This window comes from Diaphorina citri, unplaced genomic scaffold (assembly GCF_000475195.1).
Source record: "Diaphorina citri unplaced genomic scaffold, Diaci psyllid genome assembly version 1.1 scaffold260, whole genome shotgun sequence".
Lineage (NCBI taxonomy): Eukaryota > Metazoa > Arthropoda > Insecta > Hemiptera > Psyllidae > Diaphorina > Diaphorina citri.
In genome coordinates this window covers 111,645-130,406 of record NW_007377697.1, presented here as the reverse complement: position 1 = coordinate 130,406, position 18,762 = coordinate 111,645, and the positions used below count along the sequence as shown (strand labels likewise).

Genomic DNA, 18,762 nt, shown 5'->3' with positions numbered 1-18,762 from the left:
CTTGTTGAATTTTACAATCACTAGTCACTGTTATCTCATTGATCAAGTAACGCTACTGGAGAGTAAAATGATTAAGTACATTGAGTCGTAAGTATTCATAATCCAAGCTAATTACTTTGTAATTTTATATAAAACTAGGTACAACTTGTGCCTGTTCTGTACCAAACAGTATCTACGAGTATATCATAAAAGAAGAATCAAGATGGTTTTCCTGTTTTGGTAACAGATCCTCTTGGTTAATCTATGATTATGAGGACAGAAGATGTAATTCTAAATCCGCTCAATTACGTTTTCACTTAGAGCAGGTTATGAATTATGAAAGATGACAAGTTAAAATAGATAAACAAATTAATTATTTACTGTAAGTAGATACTGGATTACTAATAAGCATACAAATTACAAATATTCAAACGGAGATCTCTACTAGAAACGTTTAGTACATTTGTTAACTAATTCAACCTGTTAGAAACTAATATTTCCGGATGACAACGCGATGTCTCTTTTTATTCCTTGATTTTACTCTCCTGGAAATTCAATAAATCACTGGGTTAAATTATTGACGTAATAAAAATACCTCTGTAGTCCTGACCAATAAGTTAATCCCAACAATAAAAGAATCTCAGAGTTTGTTAATGAAAAATTGTACGGAACAGGTAATATTTTATTCCCACACTAGTGATAAAAGAACCGTATGAATAAAAACGACCAAAATTATTTATGCAATCGAAGCAGACCATCAAATGTCCAATGAATCAATTTGACCAACAACCTGCTAGCATCATCGTGACAAACAATATAGCTCGTAAGAAACCATCAACGAAAGTATAACCAATTGTAATTATTTCCACGTGCTCTCTGGTTTATTGGCTACTCAGCCGTGAAAACCACTCTAATGTGAACATTTTGTCGCAAACATTTTATTCAACCTACTTCAGACTTGCATAAAAAAAGGACGTTAATGAAATAATGACTAACATGTTTCAATATTGATGTTTTCGTACCGCAAATTTGCCAGAAAATCAGGCCTGGGCGTGGATCGTGAGATAATTTAATTTGATCAATATGAACATTAATGAACGAATGGCTCTTAGTTTTAAGTTGGATTTCTACATGGACAAAGATAGGAAAGATTGGATTTGTTCACACCAAGAGCTCGACTTTAAAATGCTTTCAGCAGACGTAAAATACTCGAGTAGATAACTAGAAGAAAAAATAATAGGGACAAAATTCCACAACATCAAAGCTTCGACTGAATAATTACATTTACCTTATCAATGACCACTGTGACGTAACAAATCAATCAGACAAAAAAGTCCTCAACTCAACCGGACATTACGTAAATAATCACAAAGTTCAACTTCTTCTTTTTTCCAGATTAAATTCAAGTTTATCGCAGACAATGCTTCCAGAACTAGCCAGCATCATGAATTATGTAAGGAGGAGAAATTGTTCACAACTTGTATGCTCGTACCGTATGTAATGAAGTTTAAAGAATGAAATAGAAAGTACAAAATATTTTTAGTATATTTCATGAACTGAGCATGGAGAAGAAAGTCAACGTCCCTTGAGTAGCTTAACAACTCAACTACTCTCAACCTACTTACTCGTAATTCATTCATAACATTCTGGTTTCTTTGCTAATAGAGAGAAGATTATTTATATTTTTTTTATGTAATAAATTTAGAGACTAGACTGCCCTGGTGAACATTTGTTTTGATCAAACGTCTGGAGATCTAGGTGATTTTACACTAACACGGCACTTTAGATATTTTCTTCTTCAATTTTTCATTTGCCACTACTCAACTTTTACACTTTCATTGTTTATTACAACTCAAGAATGTTTAGAAATTTTTATTAACGTAAGAAATAATTAATTTAGTCTTAATGTTACGTATTCATTTGTCTTGGGTTCAAAATGGTATATTGCCTTTAAATTTGCCTTGTATTTAAAAATGTAGAAATAAGAAACACATTCCTATAGAATAGGTAATATTGACAACCTCCAAAGAAGAAACTTTTTTATTTATTATTATTAACACGTAGATATTTATTTTAAGTTTATCATGATTTTGGTAATAGTATTGTTGTTCTATTTTGAACTGTTGTAATTATGGAAATAATTGATTTTACTGTAATGTAAATATATCGTTATTATTTAATTAATAAATTTATTGCTTGAACTTATACTTATGTACCTCGAACATTTCTTCCTTGATTCTTTATATTGTAAGTTCCCTCATATTTTCTTGTAGTTATCACTGTCATTTGAGTTCTCAAAACGAATGAAACCATCACCTATCTAATCCAAAAATTGGATAATACTGCTTTTTCCGTAAACTGCTAAAATCTCCCAAGTACATTTCATAAGGAAAGGCAAAAATGTACAATATAAGGTACTTAGAAATAAAGCATAATTTTATTTAAATGGCGTATCTGAGTAATACTTACAAAATGTATATGAGGTGAGGACAGGCCCTCTGTTGATATAATATATTTTGTAACTTTCCTACTTATAACTAAAACACAGATATTTACAATATTCATTTCGTGTTGAAAGTACTTCTAAATAAAGTGTTTATTTGTAATAAAATTACTATAAAATGTCGTAATGTTTTCGGGGTGAAGTCAGTTCATTCAAAATGAGAACAAATTTCTAATAAAAGTGACTTCATTACCAAATTAAAAATAATTCACAGACGCAATTACTTAACAAACATTGTTTCATCTTTCAAAATTTATAAATTGTCTGGTTTCTGTGACGAGCGTTATGCTTATATAAAAAGGGTTTAATCTAAATAGATGCCCTGTCTGAAATTTGAAAAAGAGACTCCTACAGAATAGAGGAATATGTAACTGTTTTTGCAACCTTTTTTGTTCAAATGGATCAATTATTATAACTTGTTGTTAATATACGTATTTGTGCATCAAGTTCTCATCTTTTGTTTTGCCAAAAAGAAAAACGTAAGCAGATAAAACAGGTATTTTATTGTACTCACAAGAACTAAAAATAAAAAACAAACTAAAGAGAAAATAAGAATATGTCTATGTTGAAATCGAACAAGTGATTATCGAGTAAAAATTAAAATATGAGAAGGATATATATTTTCTTCACTAGAGTTCCAAAATTTGATAGGAAATCAGTAAATCGAAGAGGAAATACATTAAAATGGATTCGCTGTATAGCTGAGATTTACAAATAGATAAATCATTCAATACCTACATACCTTTCTTTAAAAGAAAATAAATTAAACACAACTCAAAAATCATCAATGAAATAAAATTAAAGTTGCTCAATAGTCCTTACAAATTAAACTTGATAAGTTTACTAATTAAGTAAATTCTTAGCACATTGTTTATGGAGGGAAAATGCCATGAACATGGGGGAAAACTAATAACTAAACTAATCAAACAATATGTACATATAACTACATAACTTGTGATGACACCCTGTTGGGTCAAAGAGGCACATCAAGTAGATACTTAGTTACTAATCATAGTCAGCACTGGACTCCTTATCATGCAACAGGATTATGTCTTCATTAATCTACAGTGCTATCGCACACTATTTCCTCACTTGATTTAGTTTCCTCTATCTTGGTGAAGTTTTCACTCGTATCGCCTGGTCCTTGCGTTGGCAATTCTTCTTGTTTACTTGTTGGTTCGCTATGTTTACTTAATCCAAAAGCTTTCGGATTTCTGGCTCGGAAGGGTTCTATTGCTGTAACAAAGAACGAAAATTTAATTTATGGTAGATTCAATATGTACTTGTTCTTCTTGATAAAATGTCCGAAAATCAATGAAAAAGAGTTTTCGTATCTATTTTTGGCAGATTTTTTTTTGTTATTATAAAGTGATGTGAAGTCTCTCAGTGTTTTTACACAGAAATATGTTTACTCGTTGGTTCCGGATGTTGGATCACTGGTTCCGGATTTGAGAATGCTGCCTCCTTCACACTGTCCGGTTTGATCTCATTGTTAGATTCCTGAGTTATGGGGGCTTCTGGATGCACCGATGTCTCATCGGGGATTACAGTTTGCTTTTGTGTTTCGCTAGAGGGCTCTTGGTTGGCTGACAGATTGGTTACACTGGACACCTGAACTTCGTTGTCCCTACTGTTATTGCTGTCGGCGTTGTTGCTTGGTGCGTCATTCTTGTCAGGATTATCTGTGAAAAACGGGAAAAGATTGTGAAGATTACCGGTTGAATTTAATTGAGTTGAGACCTTTATTTAAATAAATTATTCAAAATAATTGGAGAGAGAATGTGGGGAGAGAGGGAGGGATGGAGAGAGAGGGAGAGAGAGAGAGGGGGGAAGGGAAAGGGAGATAGGAAAGAAAAGAGAGAAAGCACGACATACCTTTCTCGTTAGAGTCCTCACTATTTTCGCCCCATCTTGATCGTTTGGTTCTGGGCTCCACATCGTTCTGACGATTTCGATTATGATCCGAATCTCCTTGCTGATCTTTCCACTGATTTTTCCTACCAGGTCGGTTGTCAAAGTCATCACCAGAGGGACCTTTACCTAGGTAAGAAAAATGAAAATATTTCATCATTAGAACAGAAGAAAAACGAACTAGTAATTCAGTAATAAGAGGTTCATTAGATAGATTCCGAGCCAAAATTTCGCTTTTCAGGGTTGAACTTCAAAAGAAATGCGGCCTTCTCGGGACTTTACCTTTTGGGGCAGGTGACTCAAACTTTGCATAGAGGTGCATTGTGCATTATAGGATGTAGATCAAAAGTGTCCGCGGGCCGACGTTCGAGAAATGTACGGTTCGGCCGCTATTCAAGGCCAAAATTTTCAAAAAAGGGCGAAAAGTGTTCGCCTTGCTCAGGACTTTAGATTTCGGCCAAAGTCGATCAAACTTAGCAGAGAGGTTTGATAAATTACCTATGTAGATCAAAAATGACCCTGGACCGGGTTCCCAGAAAAGTAAGGTCAGCCATTATTCCGGGCCAAAGTTTCGCTTTTCAGGGTTTGTTTTCACAGAAAGTTCGTTTTAGAAATAAGGAACACAGGTAATCAATTTTACTAATTTTTAAACACATACCTTGAAATCTAAATGCTCTCGGTATTGCACCCAGGGGAGGCGGACCTGTAAACATAAACCAAATTCATTTCAGAATCAATAAAACATCAAGTAAAATACTTTATTATAACATAACTATAGTAATCTTTAATATTTTAACCGGTAGTTCAAACGATTAATCATAATAATGAGTAATCCATAGAATACTTTGTACACTCAGGAAAGTGAAAATGAAACGGGCGAAATTAGGAGATTAAAACCTCTGTGACATTGGAGCTTCTTCATTTATATGCTAGTATAAGATTGTAAATCCCTCCTAAATAAAGTCTTAGCTTATATATTTATACTATAAAAATGAAAAGAGTAAAAATAAGTCAGAGGACAGTTTAAGTATTGGTTAGAAGAGAATTCATTGAACATACCTGCACCACGTAATCCAAAAGCTTTCGGATTTCTGGCTCGGAAGGGTTCTATTGCTGTAACAAAGAACGAAAATTTAATTTATGGTAGATTCAATATGTCTTCTAGATAAAATGTCCGAAAATCAATGAAAAAGAGTTTTCGTATCTATTTTTGGCAGATTCATTTTTGTTATTATAAAGTGATGTGAAGTCTCTCAGTGTTTTTACACATAAAATTTTTAACCTGTATTTTCTTCACCGGGTGTATTTTCATGGGCCAATGTGATCTACTGTGGGTTTGTAGTAACTGTGTAGATTTGTAGAACAAGTTATCAACATCTATTGTGTTTTTAACATGCGACAATCCAAATGTGTCTCTTACCAGGTGGGCCATCCATGTTTCTCCTTTGGTCGGGTCCATGGGGGCCCCGCATTCCCATCAGGGGCCGAGGGGGGCCTCCGGGCGACGAGTGAAAGTCAGGGTGCATATCCGGCCTTACGAACGGGGGCGGGGGTCCGCGGGGGCCGAAATTATCCATGGGCCCTGGACCTCTCGGTCCAAAACCTCCAAAATTATCTCCCTGAGGCGGCATAAATGGAGGGCCTCGGGGAGGGAAATTGTCACCACGCGGAGGGAAATTGTCACCACGCGGTGGGAAATTGTCACCTCGCGGGGGGAAATTATCACCACGCGGTGGGAAATTGTCACCTCGCTGAGGGAAATTATCACCTCGCTGAGGGAAATTATCACCTCGCTGAGGGAAATTATCACCCCGAGGAGGGAAATTATCGTGGGGCGGTCGGAAGTTGGGCTCGTCAAAGTCCCTCCTAGGACCCCCGGGGGGGAAACGGTGCTCGAGGGGAAATCCTTCGAAATCTTCCACGTTATCTTGGTTGCGATTGTTAGGCGAGTCAAAGCGAGGCCGAAACCCGTCCATATTGTTCCTTTGTCCAAACATATGAGGCGGACCTAAGGGGAGAATGTTAATCGAGATTTAGAGACATATTTAACGATACTTCCTCATTATCATTAAATTCCCTGTAAATGCGTATAGGTATGGGTACATTGTGTAGGTTCCCCGTATATGCGGTAATAGAAAGTAAAATTAAATTTCAAGTCAATCACGAGTACATTGTTCATCTGATAAAAAATTAGCACACTGTAAATTGAACATTCGCAATTAAAATTCGGAGTTAAAACTGTTGGCATAATGGGCTTTTTAGTCTTATTCGACAGTATAAATATGGTATGTTAAATAAATTATTTTGATTCTTTTAATGTCACCATGTCAAGTAAAACTTGTCAATTATTTTGATAGTAAAATAAGGCTAAGGTTCTCACCTGGGGGTCTCATAAAGTGAGGTGGCGGGGGTCTCATAAGGCCAGGGGGCCCCGGTGGTAAGTTATTACCGGGAGGGGGCCCAATGAAGTTGGGCGGGGGGTGATTCATATGTTCATCTTTGTTGGATTTGTTCGAGTCACTGTTGTTATTGTTGTTCCGGTTATTAGGTTTGTTCCTGAAATGAGATATACAATAGAGCTTTTAATTTATTTATTTATTTTATAAGTTTCCATTTATTGGTTTTTCAGAACAATTCTCTCATCAAAATAAATTGTTAACAAATGGTATACCCAATGGTAATACGATACTCGAATGAGACTTAAGACTTGGGTCACTTGGGGGCACGGTCAGCTTAACTCCATACACAAAAAGCCCAATCTGAGGCTTAGGTGTAGGGGCTAGACAGCCCTAAAAGATGGGTTAAGCTTCTACGAATCTGGCGCACGGTTCGCCCAGAGGTTACATGCTTCCTTCCCATGTAGGGTCCCAGGTTTAAAACCCACCATCTACAAAATTTCCGAATTGTAAAATTCATTTTTTTTTCTTTCTTTTTTTAATAATTAAACAAAGTCTTTTGTAAACAATGTGTATTGTATTGTTAAACCCATAAAATACACGAGACCTAGTTTAGACTGCTGGGGTAAAGGGACTTTTTAGTCTCATTCGAGCAGGATAAACAAGGTATATTATATTCTATAAGTTCTCCACTAAAACTCACCATGGTTTCACATCGTTGGCAGCAGACTTCTCGTCGTGATTTTCATTTCCATCTTGATTCCATCGCGAGGACCGACTGTTACTATCCCGACTATTCCTGTCCTCTCCTCTACTCCTGGATGAATTGTTACTATTGCCTCCTCTCCCTCCTCTGTTGAATCGTCCTCCCCATCTATCCTCACGATCATTCCTGTCTCTGTCGCGATCATTCTTGTCCCGATCACGATATCTGTCTCTGTTGTCTCTATTGTCCCGGTTATCTCGGCCATCCCGATCGCGGTTGTCCCGGTTCTCCCGATATTTATCCCGGTTGTCCCGGTCTCTTTCCCGGTCCTTGTAACCGCCACGTCTATCATCTCTTTCTTCTTTCTTTTCTTTTCCTCCGTCTCTCTCGTCTTTCTTGGGAAAGGTACTCTCCGTGTCTTCCATAACTACATCATCGTCTTCTTCTTCATGTTTCTCGTCCTTCTTGACCAAGGCAGGTGGAGGTACACTCAGATTCTGTATGGTGGACACAGCGCTCGGACTGGGTGATATTATACTGGGGGGAGGGACCGACATGAGTGGGAGGTTGGGAGGGAATTGGCCTCCCAGATGAGGGAAGGGGTGACCACTTGGCCCCCCTAGAACATTGAGGAGGGATTCGGCTGCTGGTTTATCCACGCCTTCTTTGTTGGTCTGATTGACTGCACCTGATTGGGGAATAAAAAGTGAAACTATGATTAATCGACAAGAAAGGGGGAATAGAAATATAAATAGAGATAAAGGAATAACTGCTGTCACAGGTTTGTTAAAAAATATCAATAAGTCATAGAAATTTCAATTTGAGTAACTGCTGTCATGTTCGTTAAAAAATATCGATAAGTCATATAAAATTTAATTCGAGGGAGATAACAATAACATACCAGGTTGTAATGCAGGCTGTAAATGCTGGAGTCCAAATGGTAGAGGTAACATGCCTTCTGGGAAATCACCGGCTGAAAATGAAGAAAAGAAAACGTGAGACAACTCGCTACAGAAATCCGCGGACAGAATCGCTAACCGCGAACATTATTGCGAAATCCGCGAACAAAAGTTGCAAAATCAGCGAAAAAATCGCAAAATCCGCAAAAAAGTAACGAGAATTCCACATCATTAATCACTCCTAGTACTTGCCCAAGTTCACGCCGACCCTATTTAAGTAAAAAAGCTAGGAAGAAGAAGAGCACTTACCCAAGTTCTGACCGAACGGATTGGCAGGAGGAGGCATTCGGTTTAGCAGCTGCTGATGCACTTTGTACAGTCCCGGGGGAGGGACTCCTAGCGGTACATTGGGCATGAGTCCTGTAGGTCCCATTGCCATGCCCATTGGTCCCAATAATCCTGGAATGGGAAATTATCTCATTGTAAATGGAAAAATAGTGGAATCAGTTTGGAAATTATCGTGTTCAACTAGAACAATATGGGCTTCAATTTAGGATTGACTTATTTGACTTTTGTTACAACACGCTTATAACTTGTATCGCCTCTGAACCCATAAAATACACAAGACCCTAGAGAGAGGGAAACTAACTTTTACCGAGGCATCCATCAAGACACAAGACCCTGTTAAGACTGCTGGGGTAAAGGGACTTTTTAGTCTCATTCGAGCAGAATAAACGTGGTATACCTATTCTATTCTTTAATCCACAACCAAAAATTCGACTTACGTGGCAATCCAAACGGCGGCATCAGCAAATGTGTGCCAGCCAGCCCAGGCAGTGGGCCAGTCGAGCTCGCCTGGGACACAGCGGGCACTGGAGCCAGTGGCATGGCTATACTAGTCACCGGGCTGGGGGCGGGCTTATCCTCAGTAGAACTGGGCAGGGGCCCGTCAGGCAGAGGGATAAACCCGGTCGGAATTTCACCTCCCCCTACGGAGGGAAGGACGTCTCCCTTTGTAGAAGAGACGGTGGGAGTCTCTGTATCGTTTTGTGTTTCGTCTTCTTGCTTCTTACGAATAGATTTGAGATGATCTGGAAAGGAAACGTAAGGTCGAAATAATAACTTGCAGCGCTGGAAAGATATTTTTATAGGAAAAATAATTTTTATTGTGTTAAGCACACTTCAATACTTGTCACAAATATCGTTCCCCAATTACTACCGAACCACCAACCTCCAGATCCGAAGTTCAACGCATTAACCACTGCACCTGTAGAACGCAGAAAAAGGCCAGTAAAGGCAAATTAGGACCAATTCAGGTAAGTAAAGATCTTTCTAACTTTGAATTCTCACCTTTCAGCCAAAGCGGTACGGTATCTTCATCAAACACTCCTCCGTCCTCCAAGTAATCGTAGTCAATTTCTTTGCTCAGTCGATCATAGGGGATATAAGAGACGCCATCTTGGACTTCCCAGAAGTCCTTCCAGTCTTTGTCCTTCATGCCTTTGCCTGGAGCCCAGGCAAGCTGTAAAAAATCAGAGAACATCACATGATCGCTCAAAGTTTCCATGGAGGTTCTCTTAAGAATGTAGATCAAAAGAGTCTCGGGACGAAGGCTTGAGAAATGTAAGATTCGGCCGTTATTCAGGGTCAAAATTGAGGAAAAGATCGCGCTTCTTCGGGCCATATTTACGAACAAAACAAAATACTGCCTCTCAAGGTGCACTGAAACATAAATTCCAAATAGCTGATTGGCCAAAATTTGTTTCAGTCTGATTTGAAAGCGAGAATTTTTGCTCATAAAATACTATCTCAGAACTTGAGCTTGCGGTCCAAGTCACTCACACTTTACAGAGAAGTTTTTTTTTTTTTTCTTTCTTTCTTTTTTTAATAATTCACCTATAGAAAGAGATTCTCATGAACTCACGGTTATAGTTTTGCCTTGCAGCTTGGTGTTCTTGAGTTTGTACAGAGCCTTGGCAGCATCCTGTCTTCTGTTCATACACACGAAGGCACACCCCCGGGGAGGAATCAAATTGATAGACACCACATCCCCGTACTCTCCAAACGTATCCGAAAGCTCTTCTTCTTGGACCAGCTTTGATAAGTGACCGATCCAGAGAGTTGTGCTGCACACTGGAACAACGAAAATTGGGATCAATCACAATATTTTCAAAGATCACGGTTAAATGGTAGAGATTATTTCGCCCTTTGCTTGTAATTCTTGTGTATTTTTGTGTACATGTAATTACAAACAATAAAGAGTTCTTAACAATAACATTAGGTTGTGTCCTGGGCGATAATTTTGCCCTTTGTAAAATCTTGTATGTGTGTACCTATATTGATTTATACCTAAAAGAGTCTTAGGCCAGCCACTCACTATCAGGTAGACCTGAGAGGTACGGCTGAAAAAGTTCGCCTGTGATGTGCACCTGATACCTGATGAGCACACACACTATCATGTAGACCTGACATTCGGACCTGATCAGGTGTACCTATCAGGTCTACCTGATAGTGAGTTGCTGGTCTTAATAAACATCCTTTTCATGAAAGTTATAAAACGTCCTTTTTATATAATGTAACCGTGCTACATCCAGTGGCAACGCGCTTGCTTGGCATGCAGACTTGTTTGCCAGTCTTGGGTTCGATTCCCACCATCGACAAAATAATTAATCAGTAATGAATATGCACTTTTACGTTACCTGCGAGATGATTTTTCTTGAACGGGGGCAAAGATTTCTTTCGCCTTTCTGCTTCCTTCTCCTTATCAAAGTAGCGCTCTACTTTCTCCTCCCTGTCTCTATCGTACGATCTGGACCTAGACCGGGAACAAATTCAAATAGAATTAATTAGTCATCAGTACAATTCCCATTCGGAGCAAGGACCTCTCCCTATTTCTTCTTGATAATGAATATAATTCATGAAGCGGTCAAACTTTCTTGACTTGGCGGGGCGGAGCGCTACCGCGCTCCTTAATAGGTAGTTAATACTTGATATGTATATCAAAGTTTTGACTCACTTGGGAATTGAACCAGTATAGTCCTCTTTCAAAGGCGATTTCAATTGAGAAAATCTCCAGAGAAAATAGGTGAGAGATTAAGGTAGAAGTTATACACAGGGCTAAGCTTGAAAAATAGAAAGAAAAAATTCGAAAGATACACCTACCTATTTTTTCTTCTTCTATTTTTCAAGCTCCATGTTTAATTGGCTCGTCCTGAACCGCAGTCAACCATCGTGAGGACTTGTGCTTATTCTTTAAAAGCAGGGAGAACCCTTTGAAACGGCCAGCTAGCTAGGCTGGTTAGGGTTAGCTGTTCTCTTCCCTATTTATAGTCCCACAGCCAGACACTAGTCTACTCTCTGTTTAAGGTCCCCTAGCCAGACCAGTTTGTTTTTCTCCCTCCATTTTCCTAATAAATTCTTACAATAATATTTCAACTTACTGGCTTCCCTGAGGATGAGGAATTGTGAGCATCAGAGCTATGTTTACTTGCTGATCCTGGAGATGGCTTAATTCCACCTGAAATTGAAAAGGGAAAAGTCCAAATTATTTCAAATATCCAGATTAAATTAGGTTGGAACAGTGAGGCTAAAACTAGTGATGGGGTAAAACTGTTACAACTTTTCTCCCTTAGCTTTAGGGATACTTATCAGTTTGACCCACTTTGACTTTGGTTAAAATCATACTTATTTTTTCAGCAGTTACCTTGACAAGTGTTGTACTAGGTAATAAGCTACTAAGACTAATAAGTAAGTACCTTTACTGTTTTCAACCCCATTTCTGGCCTGAATCTCAGCCAGCTCCCGATGGATAGGATGATTGGGATCAGCCATGTCAAACAACGGGTGAATAATGTCCGGAGTGAAAACTTCATTTTTCTGCCACAGGTTTAGTACTCGGATGATTTTACTCTGTAAGAAGAAGCAGCATGGTAGGTAAACATTGGTTGTTAGGATTATTGAGATACTTATTGGGAAAAATCCTACAATGCTGCAGTGAGCACCAAAGTTGTTACATAATAACACAAAGAAATTGCATTTACATTTTTTTTTTCTTCTACTGTGTATCCTAGGCGGCATGTGTCCATGTCCAAGCTTCCCCCGGAAATGGTGACTTTCCCATTTGATCCATATTCTATACAACACAACTTTGACTGACAATGACGTATATTCATATCCCCCTCCCCCCGGGTCAACAATAAGGGATTGATGGGAGGCCCAAAAAGCTGGAGTGGGATATACACCACTGCTGACTGTAAAAGGATCAGTGTCATATCGGAGAATGGACCAGGAGTAAAATTACTTACAGTCAGCTCCCATGGCGTAGTGGTCACTGCGCTCGCCTTGCACGCGGGAGACCCAAGTTCGATTCCCGACGGGATCAAAAAATTTGCATCATGCAAATGATTGATTCCGTGACTCGATATTATTATTATTATGATTATTATTATTATTAAACAATTGGACCAAACTTTATTTACAAAATAGATATAAACAAAAGGCATCATAAATTAAGGTACAAAATAAAAATTGATCAAGGGTGGGGTTAATGCCCATGGCATTCTCTACCACCCCAACACTACAGAATAGTGTTATCTTGAAATTTTAAATTATTTACAATCAAAATCAAAGGGTGGATTGAAAGGGGGAAAAGCAGGGGGGAAATGTTAATTTTATTTTTTAAAATTACCTGCGGCGCCGTGAAGATCTCGACCTTGAATCAGATCGCGAGCGATGTCTTCTAGATCGTGAGGTACTTCGCGATCTGTGCGATCTCTTGCGGTAGGATTTGTCGTTAGAATCCGAGCTAGAATCAATCTTGTCCAGGTCAATAACAACAGGCTGAGGGGCCGGTACACTCGAGCTGGGCTGAGTTTGAACACTGAAAGGGTTAAAAATATATATTTTTTAAACACTGAAAGGATTAAAAATGTATTTTTAGATTTTGTATTTCTCACCTAGCTCACCTAGCTGTGTCTTGTTGCAGCGGTGTAACTGCACCTAGGGGGGTTGATGGTCACTAGCCAAGATTACTCGGCCCGTCCCGAACCGCAGTCAACTATCACTATGAATGTGGGAGAATAACCTAATGGCCAAGTTCCCGACATTTGACAACAAAAACTATCACTAGGACCTGTGCTTTCCTTTTGAAGCATGACAAACCCTTTGTAACCTCCAACTAGCCAGGCTGGTTAGGGTTTGGCTGCTCAGATCCCTATTTATAGTCTCACAGAAAGACGCTGGTCTGCTCTCTCTTTAAGGTCTTCCAGCCAGATTTTTAATAGATTGACAATAAAGCACTCTTTTTGTACTTACAACGGCGGAACTCGTTCATCGTAATCGGTTTGTTCTTTCTTGGGATAGCCAGGAGGGGGCACCGACATGTCCATGTTGGGAAATGCAGAGGTCGACTGTAGGTTGTAATGTTGAAATGAAGAGTTGGATGACGTCACGTCGTCAGGCTTGAACTCGCATACCGAAGCGAAAGGCAATTTCTGAAGAAACAAAAAAAAATAGTTAATTTATTTAATCTTTTTTTTACGAAGAGAAACCCTTCCTTCTTCTTCTTCTTCTTATCCCACTCAAGTGGGGTCGGCATTTCGTGTCAGTCTTTTCAAGTTCACTCTGTGCACCTCAATTCTGGAGAGCAGCCCCTTCTCACGTAGATTCTCATTTACACAACGTAGAGGAGAAACCCTTCCATTTACTAACAAATATAACCTCAGTGATGTAGAGGTAAGCGCAGTGGAATTCGCATCTTGAGATTGGTGGTTTGAGTCCAAGAAAAACCCCTACTCTCTACTCCTTGTGCAGAAAAACCAGCCTACTGTGTCTCCGTTCCACGATGGAATGGCATAGTATTCGTAGTAACAGTTAAATACCTAATAGTAATTTACTATGTAAACTATTTATTGTAACTTCCACACAAGTGATTTTTACTATTCCATACAATCGAGGAAAGAGATATTGTTTGTCAAATTTTGCTGTGGAAGGAATTTCAAGATTTGTCAGAAATCCTTGATGCAATGGGTCCCTCAACATACCGGTAATGTAGCAGCCAGATGTTTGTCAAATTCTTTCTCTTGCATCGCCAGCTCTTGTTCCTTCTTCTCGCGCTCTCGTTGCAAAGAATCAAAGTCGATCTTTTGAAACTGGGTTTGAGTTTGATTTTGAAGCGTCTGAAGTTGCCTGAGCACTTCAGGGTTGTTCAAAATGCTGGAACGAAATAGAAACACAGATATAAATTTACTGGTGAGAATCTTTACCTAATATGAGAACCTTTGATGAGGGACACACTATGGGATGGGCATGCTAGGACACACCACAGGAAGGAGTAGTTGTTCTTTCATTGCTATGGAATAAAAATGAAAATGAAACACTTATTTTATTTATTTAATTAATCTAAACCCAAGATAACTCTGAATTGATATATATTACGTTAAGTCACTACCTATAGGGTTCATCTCTGTTAGACTGTGGAGTGAGGGGTCTTACCAGTCTCATTTTAGCAGTTTAGGTAGGTGTGAAATATATTATTTTATTCTAGGTATAAGTTATTGTTCCATTTTACCTTCCCAGGGCGTCAGCAGCGGTTTGGTTTTTCTCCTCGTCATTTTCTTCTTCACCATAGTCGAAATCCAGCAACTTCTTGTCAAACTTCACCTGTGGGGGGGAAAAGCATAAATTAATTGAAGACCTGTATCCGTAGTGGTCAAGGCGTCTGGTAAACTGGAGGAAGTAGGTTCAATTCCAGGCATTGTTTTTTTTTTTAGACTGTCTAATTATTTATCTACCCCTAATTAGCCTATCATTCAAAACAATTTTTATCCAAATTACCATAAAAAAGTCATATTGGAAAATCGTACCTTGGAGTCTTTTTCATTGCCATGATTTTGTAACAGGCTTTGTAAATGCTGCAACTGTTGAAGTAGGTCATTTTGATTGGCCTGAAAAAAGAATTATCAAAAAGTTCAAATCAAAAACATGAACCTAAACCCAGGTTAATCTCTCACACTCACTACCTAACCAACAAACTCACTCACTTTCCCTTTCTTTATCTAAAAGGCAAGATTTGAAATAAATTAATCCAAGCTTTGTTTTTCTGTTATTGTTGTTGTAGCAGCTTTAGCTTTCACCGAATGGTGTTGGCAGAGTAAAGAAAAGACATCTTTTTGTATCTGCCATACACCAGGGTGATGGTCTCTAGCCATGTTTAATTGGCTCGTCCTGAACCGCAGTCAACCATCGTGAGGACTTGTGCTTATTCTTTAAAAGCAGGGAGAACCCTTTGAAACGGCCAGCTAGCTAGGCTGGTTAGGGTTAGCTGTTCTCTTCCCTATTTATAGTCCCACAGCCAGACACTAGTCTACTCTCTGTTTAAGGTCCCCTAGCCAGACCAGTTTGTTTTTCTCCCTCCATTTTCCTAATAAATTCTTACAATAATATTTCAACTTACTGGCTTCCCTGAGGATGAGGAATTGTGAGCATCAGAGCTATGTTTACTTGCTGATCCTGGAGATGGCTTAATTCCACCTGAAATTGAAAAGGGAAAAGTCCAAATTATTTCAAATATCCAGATTAAATTAGGTTGGAACAGTGAGGCTAAAACTAGTGATGGGGTAAAACTGTTACAACTTTTCTCCCTTAGCTTTAGGGATACTTATCAGTTTGACCCACTTTGACTTTGGTTAAAATCATACTTATTTTTTCAGCAGTTACCTTGACAAGTGTTGTACTAGGTAATAAGCTACTAAGACTAATAAGTAAGTACCTTTACTGTTTTCAACCCCATTTCTGGCCTGAATCTCAGCCAGCTCCCGATGGATAGGATGATTGGGATCAGCCATGTCAAACAACGGGTGAATAATGTCCGGAGTGAAAACTTCATTTTTCTGCCACAGGTTTAGTACTCGGATGATTTTACTCTGTAAGAAGAAGAAATTGAGTGTTAGGTCTTGGCTGTTACTATTTTAGCAACCCATTTTTTTTTTTTTTTTTTAAAGAATTTAAAACAAATAAGTACTGTATGTACTTACTTTATCCTCAGGAGGACATTGATAGAGATGTTGAAATGTAGCTTTCAGATTTCTTGCAAATCTGGGCCCAAAGACATCTTTGTCTTGGAACTGGTGTCTACTCTGCCTCACCAATGAATCAATCACATAAAGTGCAGGAACTTTGTATTCTGGTTTACACTGGAAATAGAAAAAATAAAAATTAATTTAAAGGAGAAAAATCTATAGGAATGTTTTTGCTGATGTCGGCTGGGGGACCAAGGTGCTAAATTCTTATCTAAACAGGATTCTTTTCCAAGTATAATTATGAATTCTACAGTGAAACTATACTCACTTTAATTATAAACTTTTCCACACTCTGAACGACATGTTTGTAGAACTTGATGGCTCTGATAGCAGACCTTGTAATGGCTGTTATCTTGGCTTTGGATATTGGAGGCTTTGTGTCATACAGAGATGAAAGCTGAAAAGAAAGAAGGGTGAAGATTAATATAAGGTTAAAACATGAATACTTGGGCTGAAAGTGGTACTAAAATAAAAAGGATCAACTATTGTACTCAAGCAAGATTAGTAATGGGTGTACAAAAAGTGAAAGAATTTTGGTTACTTTCACTTGACACCATTAAGCTTAGAGCTATAAATACATAACAAAAACTAATAATAATTATTTCATATAAATTTAATTGGAAAGCCTTTTAATTATGACAACAAGAAATAGTTTTCAAATATTAAATCTCTTGGTACAAAAGGGTTATTAATTTCATATTGTGTTACTGCTTAGAACATGATGTACTTAGCATTGTAGACTCAGAATATTAGCAGTTGTAGAACCCATCATGATTAACAAAAAAGTAAAAACTTATTTAAGTCAATAATTAAAGTTAGCTTGACATGGTCAGCTAAGAGGTAGGGTGTGAATCTATGAAATTTCAGGATATTAGAAGAAATGAGAGAGGATTTCTGATCAGTATTGCTGAAGGTATTTTGTTGTATGATGAGTTATTGTTAACTATCATTTATTCACGGATAAGATGCATATAGTTTCTTCCAGTTCTATCTTCATTGAGTGCTAAACTTTATTGGCAAACACCTGCATTTATTACCTCTTGATTGAAAGTCTTGATGACATCCATAGCTGAAGATTGTGGTCCTTGTCAGATCGAAAACTTTCAACTAGAACTTATCATTTTGAGAGCTTTTCTTGATACAGCGGAGGTTTCTACAGATGTAATCCAACTCAGGAGGCAGGTTACCGTCATAAATCTTGATTATGAACCAAATACTCCTAGTTATTAACAATTTTATAACATTTAACAGTAAAAAGTAAAAATCACAGGCGAAACTTGGTTCTAGATTCTAGAGGTGCCTAAAAACAGAAACAAGAAACGAAAGACAGATCACAGATGAGTTGACCTCTCCGGTACGTTCTCTCCAAGCTTTTGTTTTTTCTCTGTCGCCATTCTGGGATTTTTTTCTCTCTGTTGCTCCCTGCCCTTTTGCTACTATCAAACTAGAAAAAAAAGATATCTTCAAGCTTCTTGGATTTTGCAGGGGTAATTTTATTTTATGTTTTTATGTTAAACTGGGAAAGATCACGGATCTCAAAAATGAATCATAAACGTTCAGACATTTCAGGCTCTATCCCGTATCTCATCGTGATCCCATATTCCCAAGGAACACCTGGAGCTATGGGGCACTTTTGGCCTTCCTCAATAATTTTAGTACATGAAAACCCCGCTAGAGCATTCTGTTGCTTTTGTCCACAGCGTTGCCAGCTATTTATGCTCGATAGTTGATTTGCAAATTTATGCTCCCCGAGGTTTGTAGAAAAAACAGAATCCAAAATTGATCATCAAAAATTTGTCACGGCTTAGGTAATCTAGGTAGTTTGCTGTAAGCTTTGAAAAAAATAAATAAATAAACACAGGGCGCTAAGGGCATAAACCCGAAAATAGGGCTCCAAGCACATAAAGCCGAAAATACGGCGCCAAGCGCAGGCCAAATCACATCATTTATATCTGTACTATGCGGCCGAACAGTCCAGACAAAAAGAATCAAGTTTTTTCTAACTAATCTAACTCGACTTAAGGATTTTTAACTTTAGGCACATCTCAATTTACCTCCTCCTGCTCCTTGGATACCAGTCGAGTACTTTTGAGTAGAGATTTGAGAAGCGCAGCCTTTGTAAAGAGGGAGGAAGCTTACTTGGGCGAAAAATAACTCGTTCACTGTGTCGATCTAAATCGCTCGCTCTTGACTAGGTCGCAGTGCAGCGGGTACGATGAAAGCGATATAGTTAAGTAACCAAGTTGAAGTAACACCAGACAGATGACACCGAAGCGAATACAATAGTCCG

At 38.3% G+C, this 18,762-nt stretch overlaps 1 protein-coding gene and 2 long non-coding RNA genes across 4 annotated transcripts; 1 reads left to right on the top strand and 2 right to left on the bottom strand.

Annotated features, from left to right (window-relative positions):
• Positions 1-51: 51 nt before the first annotated feature.
• LOC113466396 lies at positions 52-3,217 on the top strand. Its single transcript, XR_003390798.1, has 2 exons — positions 52-87; positions 1,375-3,217. It is a non-coding gene; the product is annotated as an uncharacterized LOC113466396 (long non-coding RNA).
• LOC103506754 (splicing factor, arginine/serine-rich 15) lies at positions 2,332-17,803 on the bottom strand. 2 transcript variants are annotated; one of them, XM_026821748.1, is made up of 24 exons: positions 17,510-17,803; positions 16,741-16,869; positions 16,428-16,586; positions 16,163-16,316; positions 15,848-15,924; positions 15,258-15,338; positions 14,963-15,054; positions 14,436-14,607; positions 13,708-13,886; positions 13,082-13,273; positions 11,094-11,209; positions 10,319-10,527; positions 9,745-9,916; positions 9,180-9,485; positions 8,704-8,853; positions 8,397-8,468; positions 7,493-8,183; positions 6,774-6,949; positions 5,814-6,401; positions 5,453-5,506; positions 5,052-5,096; positions 4,358-4,522; positions 3,889-4,164; positions 2,332-3,667 (listed from the first exon to the last, which is right to left on the bottom strand). In XM_026821748.1, exons 1-24 carry the CDS (start codon positions 17,537-17,539, stop codon positions 3,540-3,542), a joined length of 4,413 nt encoding a protein of 1,470 aa, XP_026677549.1. In that variant the 5' UTR covers positions 17,540-17,803; the 3' UTR covers positions 2,332-3,539. The 2 variants fall into 2 exon arrangements, with proteins under 2 accessions (XP_026677549.1, XP_008469376.1); XM_008471154.3 differs by having other exon boundaries at positions 2,332-3,675; positions 3,897-4,164.
• Positions 11,843-12,297, bottom strand: LOC113466395. Its single transcript, XR_003390797.1, has 2 exons — positions 12,150-12,297; positions 11,843-11,911 (listed from the first exon to the last, which is right to left on the bottom strand). It is a non-coding gene; the product is annotated as an uncharacterized LOC113466395 (long non-coding RNA).
• Positions 17,804-18,762: the final 959 nt, after the last annotated feature.